The sequence below is a fragment of the Lissotriton vulgaris genome, unplaced genomic scaffold, assembly GCF_964263255.1.
Source record: "Lissotriton vulgaris unplaced genomic scaffold, aLisVul1.2 SCAFFOLD_5314, whole genome shotgun sequence".
Taxonomy (NCBI): Eukaryota; Metazoa; Chordata; class Amphibia; order Caudata; family Salamandridae; genus Lissotriton; species Lissotriton vulgaris.
The window spans coordinates 62,226-74,249 of NW_028253096.1; the positions used below are offsets into that span (position 1 = coordinate 62,226).

Here is a 12,024-nt window from a genome sequence, read left to right on the forward strand (position 1 = left end):
GGTCAATAATCAACTGATCGGGTTTAGTAGCAGCCGCTTGTCCGGCATCTGCCGCTACAATGGCAGCCCAAGCACCACCTAATTCATTCGGATGGTTTTCATGGCGAATCTTAGCCCATACCGGTTGCGGTACGACATTGCCGAACAACATATCGATATCGGCAAGATTCATTACCGTAGCATCTACGAGCTGCGATAATTCCTTGTAATACCCTGTAGGGTTCTTGCGAGGGTCAGGCAAAGATTGCTTCACCTGTAACACTTCCGAGCGTTTCCACGGGAGATGTATCCATACTCTCTGGAAGTGCGCCAATACCGGAGGAGCAGCATTTGGATTAGCTGGTATCCAAACCGGTGGAACTTCACGCATAGGGAATTGACCAGACTCATCTGTCTGTCTTTCGACATCCTCGACAAACAAGGCTTGAGGTATAGGAGTGGGACGAAAAGATAGCAACCGCTCGACAGCACGTCGAACGTTGGTATCCACTATCAGCCCATTTGCGAACTGAAGCTGAAGATCAGACAGAGCGGCGAGCACCTCGTCAGGCGCATCGGTCGCTATTTGATCATAAAGGAACTTACACATTTCATTAAACACATATCTCTGGGTTGGTATATTAAATTGACAAAATGTATCGAGTACGACACGGGGTGGACTTCTAAGAGGATTTACCATCCAACCCATCGCCATATTATATAGCGCAACGCGTTCTCTGTTTCCAGGAAGCTGACTACGTCTCTGAGGACCATCTGAACCAGCGGACCCAAGAACAGGTCCGAGTGAATGAAAGAAGCTAGCCGCAAGAGGAGAATTGCGACTACGAGTAGAGGGAGAAGAATAAGACACAGGACTAACAAGAGAAGGAGTAGAAACAGTAGCAACAGCAGGAGTTAACAAAACAGGAGCAGTAGGGATAGCAACAGGCAAAGGAGCAGGAACAGTCGGAAGGGCAGGTGCAGGTTGAGGAACAGGCGGAGGAAGAATAGGCGCAGGAACAGGTACAGGGGGAATCACAGGGGCTGTGGTACCCTGTACGTACGGAGGTGGCGACTTCATAAGATAAGACATTAAAGGATCCTCAACTGGCTCTTCCTTCTTTTCCGGCTCCATAGGCAAAGCGGGATAACATTTATCTACGGTCATACGCTGTAATCGGTCAAACACTTCCTTATCCTTAACCTCCTTATCATGCTGAAACTGCTCTGCTTTCTTCACTATGGTAGCAACATTATCTCGCTGAGTACGTTTATTCTGTCTGATTTCTTTCTGTCGGGCTTCTTTACGCCACAACCGAAAGGCATCAAACATGGCCGGCCTTGACTTTCTTTCAAACAATTTAATCTCTAGATTATCTAAGATCGGGGCCTCGAAGCTACCATGAGGTGGCCAACGAAGGTCACCATCCTTTTTCGTGTATTTAATCCAATAATCGTTAAAGGTAATTGGGCCTAGCCCATGTTTACTATAAAGCTCATAAGTGGGAGTTCCAACCGGAGGTATCGGACACGAGTCCTCCAGTCGGGAATCCGTTCCACAAGGTCTGAAACAACTAAACAAAGTACTGCGGCCAGGCATCTTGCACACTAGCCGAGTTTCACAAACTTCAAGGGTTACGGGATTTACCAAGTCCCAGCAAAGAACAAAACCCTCGGTTTTTGGCGGCTGCAGTCGTCAAACAACACAACAAAGTACGCTAGCAAAGTGTCACCGACAAAAACACTCACACAGCGTCAACAACAAAAACACTCGCAAAGGTGCATACGACAAAAGCACCAGCAAAGTGTCAACTACTAAGAACTCTGGGAGCGACCCACAAATACTTAACTCAAAGATCGATGGCGTCTCCAGGAAGGCCCGTCAATCGTCTCGCTATACCAAGGTCTACGCCAGGCGCCAAAACAGGTCTACAGTCAGGGCAGCAGTCCGTCGCAGCCGTCAGGAGGCGGGAATCTTCGCGGGAAAAGTCTTCGGGCCACTTATTTCGACAACAGGATCGATGAAGCGGAGTGCACCTTCCCTCGGAGATTTCACACGAAGTTCCTCACGATCGTCGGGCTTGGACCGGTACCACTGATGCAGCCCCACGTTGGGCGCCAACTGAAGGACTGGGTTCTTTAAGACCCAGCGGTGCCAGGGCACAACACCTGAAACCTTCGTGGGTAACCTGCTCCTGCGTACGAATCACAGAGACACGGGACACTTCCTTCGGCGTCAAAGATTCAAGGTTTATTTGCTGCAGGGAACTCAGATATCACAGGAAGTACATCGAGTGTAGTTCGGGGAGACTGCTTCAAATTGGTTCTGTGGATCGCTCCTTTTATACAGTTTTTACCCATAGGACAACATGGCACACAAAAGTTTACAACCCGGTTCCCACCATTATCCCCCAGAGGGGTCGCTTTGGTCACTTTGAAACACATCAGGTCCGGAACATAAGTGCGGAAGCATTTGGCGGTTCCCAACTGTAAAAACCCATCTTCCCAACATTAGCGAATTCCAATCAGCAGTAAAACAGATCGAAATAGGAACAAAGACAGGTGCAGAGGAAGACGGAGACAGTGGGGAGATCGGAAAGGGTGTAAAAGGGGAGGTATCGGGAAACACGAGATACAGGCATCAAAGGGACGCGCCTAATGAGATGCACGGCTGAGACAATAAGTCCGTGCGGCAAGATGAGCCTTGAGCGGCACCATCTGCCTTACAGTAGCATCCCCCTCGTCATAAAGACACTTACAAAGAACATGTGTCTTCCGCAAATATCTTGAGAGTCCCAGGGTCGCGAAGCGGACATCGTCCGTTCGCTGACTACTTGAGGGCAAGAGACAAAATGGATGCCGTATCTAAAATGGAACCCGTGGGTACAGATGAAAAACCCATATAACAAACGAACGGTTTAGGTTAGCACAGCGAAACTGCGCACACTTACTAGACTCGTCATTTGCGGTTCATAGATACCAGACTCGACCATATTCGTATGAGTCGAGAATTCCACTTACAATTGTCACGGAACCTCAAGAGCTGTGTGAGTGTTTAGTGTCGCTCCCAGATAGGACTGCAGTTGTGAGGGTTGAAGATGGGACGTTTGCCCATTGCCTGTAAATCCCAATTGATGGAGGAGATCTATTGTAGTCTAGAGTGTGTGATAAGCACTTATGCTGTGTGTTGGCTTTGATGAGTCAATCATCTAGATATGGGAAGACATTAATGTGTTGCCTTCTTAGATGATCTGCTACTACTGCTATACAGTTTGTGAACACTCTGGGTGCAGTAGTAACTGCGAGAGGAGAACTTTGAACTGATAGTGATTTCCTGCTATCACAAATGTGGGATATTTTTGATGTGCTGGGTGAACAGGAATGTGGAAGTATGCATCCTTTAAGTCTAGTGTGGATATAAAGTCGCCTTGTTGTAGAAGAAGAAGCCACTTGCTAAAGCATAACCATATGGAAGTTTTCCGATAATATGTATAGGTTTAACGTTCTGAAATTTAACATGGGTCGTAGGGACCCATCCTTTTTGAGTATTAGGAAGTACAGCGAGTAAACTCCTGACCCCTGGTGTTGTAATGGAACTGGTTCTATAGCTCCTTCTGTTATAAGACCTTGCACTTCTTGATTGAGGAGTTGCTGGTATTGTACCAAACGTTTGTGAGTGTGAGGTGGAATACTGGGGGGATTGCTGGTAAGCTCCAGGCAATAATGATGTTGGATAATGTTGAATTCCCATTTGTCTAATGTAATTGATTGCCAAATGGGAAACAAGTGTTGTAGCCTTCCCAACAGGTGTATGATCTGGGGGAATTGTAGGCAAGTCACTGTTTATTGGGAAATGGAGAGGAACGTCAAGGTGTGCATTTACCTATGCCTTTGAAATTGTTACCAACCGAAGACAGAAAGTTTCCTATTTTTTCGACATGCAGAGAATGGTAAAACGTGTACTACACAATACCGACAAGGGTATAGTGTGTCGTGCAACGTGCGAATCCAGAAGAACGGTTTAGAACCGGAGCACAGCAAACCGTATGTATGACGGTACGATGCGTACCGTCACAACGCATCCCTTTACACCGCGTTCCTTACAACGCAAGTCGTTACCACGACTTCCGTTGGGGGCGCGGATTTCGAATAGTATAATTTACTACTCTAACACCAGTCCCCGTGGACACTAGGGAAGGTTTTGGGATAGTAAATTTACTATTTTTAATCCTTTAGCGCCCTCCAGCGCAAGTCGTGGTAACGACTTGCGTTGTAAGGGACGCGTTGTAAAGGCCACGCGAAGTAAAATCTGCGTGGTAAAGGATGTTTCCCCAGCAAACCACGGCCGAAACCGATGGCGGAAAGGAAACAATCTAACAATGGAGTTGATGCCCAAGAGCTGAGGAGTCACCTTACCTCATGACTGGAAAAGACTTCTTCAAAGAAAAACAAATTGCAAACATTCGGACCCAACACTAGATGGCAGGAGTATGCAAAATATACATATCTACAGCATATATGCCTTAAACAGATTGTTACAGTGACAAATGGAGTCAAATGACCTAAAGATCAGCGTTCCACTAATTTATGAGATTAACCGGACAACTGACAGAGTGACGGTCATTTATGGGTTTAATCTGCTAAGGGATAAAAAATTGTCATCATTAATGGAGTTGTGCAAGTAAAATTTATAATGTTTTTAAATTCTCTATTGCTTTTGTATTCTTTCTCTTAGGAAATTATTATTTTGCTACACAAATGCTGGGCATGATAGCGCTCTTTGCAGGGATGAATGAGACGCTTGCAGTGAGAATGGAGAGCAAACTGTGCACACGCAGGGACCGAGCTGAGGCAGGAAGAGTGACTTTGGAGCTGTAACCAGGATAGGGATTCTGAAAGGCCCTGGACCAATGGTGCTGGGAGCAGAGGGGCCTGGTCAGCAGACCTGGAAGATGCAGTCATGGAGGCGGAGTTTCATCAAAGGAACTTGTGTTCTGGAACCCGAGGCCAGCCAGCTCGAGGTGGACTCAGATGAAAGACGCGGCTAATTGACAGGAGATATATTCATATTTAGAAAATGGAAGAAGTATGTCCCTGCCTCGCTGATGTAGAGTGCTGTTAATTATAAACTGATCATAATCAATTTGATACATGATGTGCACGTGGGCAACCCCTTTGCAGGAACGCTTGTGTTACGAAACAGAAATATTGCACAACAATTGTAGCAATTGGACAAGTTATTAAGTAGGGTTCACTGCGTGACCCTGCTAACTTACAACGTACCAGGAAAACTGTGTGAGACTGCTTTCCACAAACTCCTGGAAAGGCACAACATTAGGCAGATGTTAACTTCATCCTGCAGATACTCTAACACATTTAATTACCATGAAACATTCTGCCTCAGTTTTTATTTGGTGAAAATGTCACAGCTTCTCGCTGAAATTCAGATGAACTCTCTGAGATCAACTATTTTTTTCACAACAATGAAGCCTTTCCTTAGGCAGGTCATATCACATATGGATCAACACTTATTCGTCCATAAGCACAACATTAATGAACATTTCTTGACTTTTCATATATTTTTCCAAAAACAGTTGTCAGAATGCAGCCCAGCTGCAACTTATTGTTAACATATAGACATAGAAAACAACTTGGCAACAATTGACACTCTGGTGAAGCAGCCACCAAGAGCAGGATCAAAACCCAAAGTGTACCCTCAAACCTGCCTGCCGCACTGAAAATCAGTAGTACTTGTTGAGTTGTTGGGAGCAGAGGTCGCACTGAAGACCCTGCCTTCTCTTTTCAGATTCACAATAACAAGAATGAAAAACCGGGTGTGTCTTTTACCCAGAGAGCTGCCCACAATGGTCAATCTACTAAGGATTCTGGGACTTGAAGTCCTAATAGTGCATTGCAGTGTGAAACTGTGTTCCTGATATTTTGCAGTAGATTGCATCTGACGGAGGAGATCAGAGCCACTTGATGAGTTACTGTGTGATTTTGTCCTTTGGTGCATAAGTCAGGTGTCCTCCAATAGGACATCATGACGCTACTCCGCCTCTACATCTTTCTTGTATTAGGTTTGCTCGGGTGTTGACTTTGAAACTTTTTCCCAGTCTTGAAGCAAATAAAGCTGAGGCTGTTTCCTCTTCATCATTCTTCGGTTCATATCCTTTCTGACAGTCCAAAACCTTTTTTTTACCCCATACTCCGGTTGTCCTTGAATTATTCTGGGCACTCGTCGATTCCGATGACTAAACGGAGTGTGTTTCAGTAGTGCCGCGTCAAGCACCGCCTCATTTGTAAGGTACTGGGCCCACTTGTTTCTCCACTAAATATGGTCCTTTACATGGAGGATGAAACCTGTATTTGTACAAGAGTCCAGCTTGTTGTTTCTTGTCTGCTTGTTTGTATTTTTCTTTGGAGTTCAGTACATGTTTTCTTAAGTCTCTTTTGATTGTACAGAACCCTATTTTTCATGGCTGATGGAGCTGAAGAGGTGGCGGATTCAGCAAAGACAAGAGACATGGATCCTCCTCATCTATCAAAGAGTCCAACATTCTGTTCTTTGTGTCATGACAACACAATGAAATTTAGCAAAAAAATAATAACCATAACAAGTGCCATGGAGTAACTATTCGGGCAGAGTGAATGAACTGCAAATTATGATGGCCAGTGAAGATGGTCATTTGTGTTTGTGCCAAGAAGATAATGTCGCCTTCCACAAAAAGCCTGTCTGATGCCCAATGATTCTTTGTCAGCCATGGGATAACTTACTTCAGCAGAATTTAGTGTTCGAGATATATAAGCAACAGGGTGCAACTGACCATGTGTCATTATCACTTCTACAGCTATATCTGAAGTGTCAGCTATGAAAGGGAGAGCTGGGTTAGGATGGGTTAACACAAGATCAAGTCAAGGCTGGCCTTAAATGGCAAAATACCTTTTCTGCTTCTGCAGACCAAAATAAAGGTGCTCTAAGAATGCTTGTAATTGGTGCAATGACGTAAGACATGGTCAATAAATCATCTGTAGATGTCGGTGAATCCCAAAAAACAGTTATTAGGTCTGGCCAATGTGCACCTTTCCAGCATCATTTTAATGCCAGATGGTGTCAGAATCCCCTCAAGGAACTCTACTTCGGTCACATGGAAACCACACTTTATGAGCTTGTAAAACACATGTTTTTTGTAAGGGAGACAAAACTGCTAATAGGTGTTAATGCAATTACGTGCATCAGATGAATAAATTATAATATAATCAATTTAGACAATGTTAAAGTGTCCACAGAAGTCAAGTAATAACATAATTAAAACAATAATCGAAAACCTGCAGGGCATTACATAACGAAAACAGCAATATGCGGTATTCAAACAAAAGTAACACATTTAAACTCTGCAGTACATTGGTCTCCCATCTCTCCTGACCAGTGAATACATCCCACTTATATCAAGTTTAGTACAAATCTTAGTGTTGGTAATCTGATCTCGCATATAACGAATCAAAGGCAGGAGTTTAATGCACATTATTCTATGTGCATTAAAAGCCCCATCGTACAATTAGAATCTCCAAGTGACAAAGAGTTTTTATTACTAAACATACGATGCTAGGAGGACCTTTTGATACAAGGAACCAAGAGACCCTCATAACAAAGAAGGTCCACTGCCTATATACATAATTGGTAGCACAGCAGGCTGGTCAAAAAAAATATTGCTTAGAACACAGTATTCTCGTCCTGTAGTGGCTTGAGATGTATGTGAGTGTTAAAAGAAAGAAGGAAAGGTAAGCACACAGAGAGGAAGGTTCGCTTATCAGATATCCGGGGCCTTCCTGCCTTGTTCAGGCTCTCTCTCAATCAACACGTGGCATCTGTTGTCCCTTGCAGGACAATGGAGTCCTGGAAACCACTTGTAAACAAAGACAACAGCACAAAGGTGCAGGAGATCCAGTGGGCCTAATAAACCCAGTGACCAAGTATTGATTTAAGTAGGCTGGAGGTGTTCGTGGCCAGTGTCAGTCAATGCACAGACCCGATCGTTTGGAATAACACTTCTAAGAATGGGTCTACCTGACGGTCAGGCTGTTGGTGGACCGGAAACAGCTCATCCATTTCTTCATCAAATATATCTGAAAGCTGCGCATAGATACAAGGTCTTTGAGTGGACACAGCATGACTGCACCAAAGCATACAACAGAGGGTTTACAGAAAAGTCTAGATGAAAAGAAACGGTTCTAGATTGCCAATCTATACCAGGGCTGTTGTTCTAGACTGCCAAACTATACTAAGGTTGTTGTTCTAGACTGCCAATCTATACTAAGGTTGTTGTTTTAGACTGCCAATCTATGCTAGGATTGTTGTTCTAGACTGCCAATCTATACTAAGGTTGTTGTTTTAGACTGCCAATCTAAGCTAGGATTGTTGTTCTAGATTTGCAATTTACAATGGGTTGTTGTCCTAGAATGCCTATCTATACCAGGGTTGTTGTTCTATACTTTCAATCCATACTAGGGTTGTTGTTCTAGATTGCCAATTTACAATGGGTTGTTGTTCTGGACTGCCAATCTATACTAGGGTTGGGAGTGATTAGCAGTAGAATTCCTAAAATAACCCCACACTGAGGGGAAGCAGTGACATTGGAGCGGGTGCACGGATTGTGTTTTTCACCTTAAGCCTTGTACTAAAGGTTCTCTGTGACAGTATGTGCAGCCTCCGATCCTGAAGGAATTTCCATACCATCAACAGCATTTATTGGTTCGAAGTTTCTTCGGTCACTGCTGCTATGGACGGATGCTTCAATGTCTGTAAATCAAAGAAATGACCAGTAGCCCCTGAATCTGTCATATTACAAATCAGGACAGGGGACCGAAGCATCGAGAGATAAACGAGTGTGTCTCGATGTCCTGTGCTATACCTGGACAAAGAGAAGGGACTTCCCAGAGGGGGCCCGTCATCCTGCAGCAAGGTGCTTAGATTTCCTATGACGACTGTCTTTCTTTCACTTCCAATGATTTCACCTTTTGGGTTAACAGACACTCTTTTACAAACTATTGTTTCCGACCACAATGTAGGCACTGAGTATTTCAACTATTTGCATATTTTTCTTCTATAGAAAAAGTAACTTGAAAGCTTCAGATTTCGATGGGTTCAGAGCTGCTCTCTCTTACAAGCGAGATCTCTTTCTCTGTACCCTGAATTCCTCTAAAACGTTCTTCAGTCTCCTTTTCTCTTATGAGGCCTCTGGCCTAACCATAAAATGAGATTTATAAGATTTGTGAATTTGGTTAGCTATGGCACAATCTGGAAGACATCTTTCAGTACTTCCTCAAGACCCTGATAAAATAAAATATCTGCCCTGTATTCTTCCATTCACACGGTCTCTGCCTCCAGCCAACTGAATTAGGTGAGATATGCTGAATAGTCTTGATTTCCTTGTTGTAAGCCTAGCGGTACGCTGTTGGCTGACAACATGGTTGATCATCGATCCACAGTCTTCTCAAATTCAGATCTAGAGTTATTCCAGTTCACATGAGGGGTTTATCCTCTCTCACTAACAGCACTGTCCATAAAGCAGTGTCTCCTCCCAAACAAGAGATTACACCTGCTGCCCCAGACTGGGAAACTCACAGGTTGCAACTGCACCTAGGTTAAGCAGGTGTGGGCTTTTGTGTCTCCAATAAATCTCTTCAGAGCAGACAGCTGGACTTCCTGAGGCACTAATACAGATTTATCAGGAGCCACAACTGGAGGTTGTACAGGGGGACTTGGAAAACCTGCATCTCTGTACCGGAGAAATGAGAGATTCATGATCGGACTGGGTTCCTGTGTTGCATTTGAGTGACCCTCTGAGCAAAAGCTGCTGCCACTAACCAAGCCACAGCAAGGTCTTGTTAAACCATGGTAAGACCTTCACCACATCCTCTCAAGAGTTTTGTGCCACTCATGAGGGTTCAATACGTACGGTTGTTATTGATCAGGACAAGTCGCAGTCCTCAGGAGTGGGAGATGCTCAACACAGCCCACCTCCCGGCACCTCCGACTGCAGCAGTAGAGTAGCAACAGAGCCAGGAAAGGGGCGGGGAGGGTTAGGAAAGGAACAGCAGGGAGAGAGTGCTGCAGGAAAAGAAAGGAATCTCCTGAGAGTGTGAAATATGTTTCTGGACTATACAGCCATTTCTGATATTTAAGGAATTGCCTTAAATAAATGAAAGCTCCAAACTACCTGCTTGTAGAACAGCGGAAGATGAGTGGAGCATGCAACCTGCTGTGGTACATAGAAAAAAATGTGCGACTTTGAATATTTATCCAACAACTGAACAAGCTATTATGCATTTGTCACTATGAGCCCTCGCTAAGTAACAACATTCCAGCAAAACTGTGCTCTACAGGATCTACAGTATAAAACCTAGAGTTATTTTGGTATAAGGGGCAATCGTTTCAAAATATAGAATAACAGTGAATTATCAGGTCAACAGGACAAAATACAGAGTTGCAGTGATTGAGGTGAACAGGAAAAAAGATTGTTATAGTGAAAATAGATCTATCTTGTTTGCATTACTTGGTGTTGTACAAAATTTCCTTTTGAGTGAAGTTCTTGGCATAGACTGTGCAGTGATAAGGCACTCGTTAGTGTGTATTTTTTGCTGCCATTCAAGATGTGCCTTTCAAGTAAAGCTCTTCTCGCAGCCAGTGCAGTGATACGGCCTCTCTTCTGTGTGTAATCTTTGGTGATAAAAAAGAGCCTTTGAGTAAATCTCTACTTACATTTCGCTCAATGGTAAAGCCGCTCTTCTGTGTGTGTTCTTTGATGCAGTAGAAGAGCTGGCTTTCGAGGAAAGCTCTTTTCACACTCAGTGCAGCAGTAAGGCTTCTCTCCTGAGTGTACACTTTGATGTCGTACGAGGCTTCCCTTATCATAGAAGCACTTGGAACACACAGTGCAGTGATGAGGTCGCTCTCCTGTGTGTATGCTTTGATGCCGTGCAAGGGATCCCTTATGTGAAAAGCACTTTGAACACACAGCGCAGCTATAAGGCTTCTCTCCGGTGTGTATTTTTTGGTGCTGTAGGAGACTTGAGTTTTGATTGAAGCTCTTCTCACACACAGTGCAGTGATAAGGCCTCTCTCCTGTGTGTACAATTTGATGCCGTACAAGGGTTCCCTTATGAGTAAAGCACTTGGAACACACAGTGCAGCTATAAGGCTTTTCTCCTGTGTGTATGCGTTGATGCTGATGAAGAAATCTCTTTTGGTTGAAGCTCTTTTCACACACAGTGCACTGATAAGGCCTCTCTCCAATGTGTGTTCTTAGATGCTGTAAAAAATGTGCCTTTTGAGTAAAACACTTTTTACACTTTTTGCAGGGATATGGCCTGAGGCTGGCATGTAATTCATGTGTTTTTTTGTGACTCACAAGAAGTGCCTTATTGATAAATCTTTTTTCACACACTTTGCAAGCAAAGTGTCTTTCCCTCATTTGCATTCTGCAGCATTTTCCTAAGTAGATCTTTTCAGTAAAATTCATCTTGCCTCCGGACTCTCTAAGGCTCTCTGTCCCATTCAGACTTTCTAGATGTGATTGTTTTGCTGCAGAATAGAAAGAAAACAGATAATTACACGTGAAAAGTATTTCTTGAAAAACAGCATTGTCAAAATATAGAAAGGTGGAGAGTTTTTTAAATTCTAAGAAGAAGTGTCACACTTTCCTTCGAGACACAAATGGTGGCTAGTCCTCCCTAACAGAGTACGGTGATTTAGTCCTGCAGGAGGAGCTGGAAAATCAAGTGATTCACAAGAACCACTCACCTTAGGTTTAAGTTAACCAATAAGTAAAATCTCTAAGATCCAATGACATAAAAACATCATCAGTAAGAAGCGGAACATTCTAAAAACAGGCTGAAGTCTACTCCAACTCAGTCATGTACAATGTTATTGGGCTTTCCCAAAATGAGGGGGCTTTACCCCTGTGACAATAGTAACGTTTGTCACCCGACAGAAACGACCATAGCGAATGACTTAGGAAATTACGGGGCCATATGAATTTTAAT

At 43.8% G+C, this 12,024-nt stretch overlaps 1 protein-coding gene across 1 annotated transcript in view; it reads right to left on the reverse strand.

Annotated features, from left to right (window-relative positions):
• Window positions 1-8,378: 8,378 nt before the first annotated feature.
• LOC147661166 (uncharacterized) overlaps window positions 8,379-12,024 on the reverse strand; it is a 37,459-nt gene continuing 33,813 nt past the window's right edge. Inside the window, exon 4 of the mRNA XM_086951269.1 lies at window positions 8,379-11,563. Within this exon, the coding sequence (XP_086807395.1) occupies window positions 10,749-11,563 (815 nt within the window). The 3' untranslated portion in view covers window positions 8,379-10,748. The remainder of the gene's footprint in view (window positions 11,564-12,024) is intronic.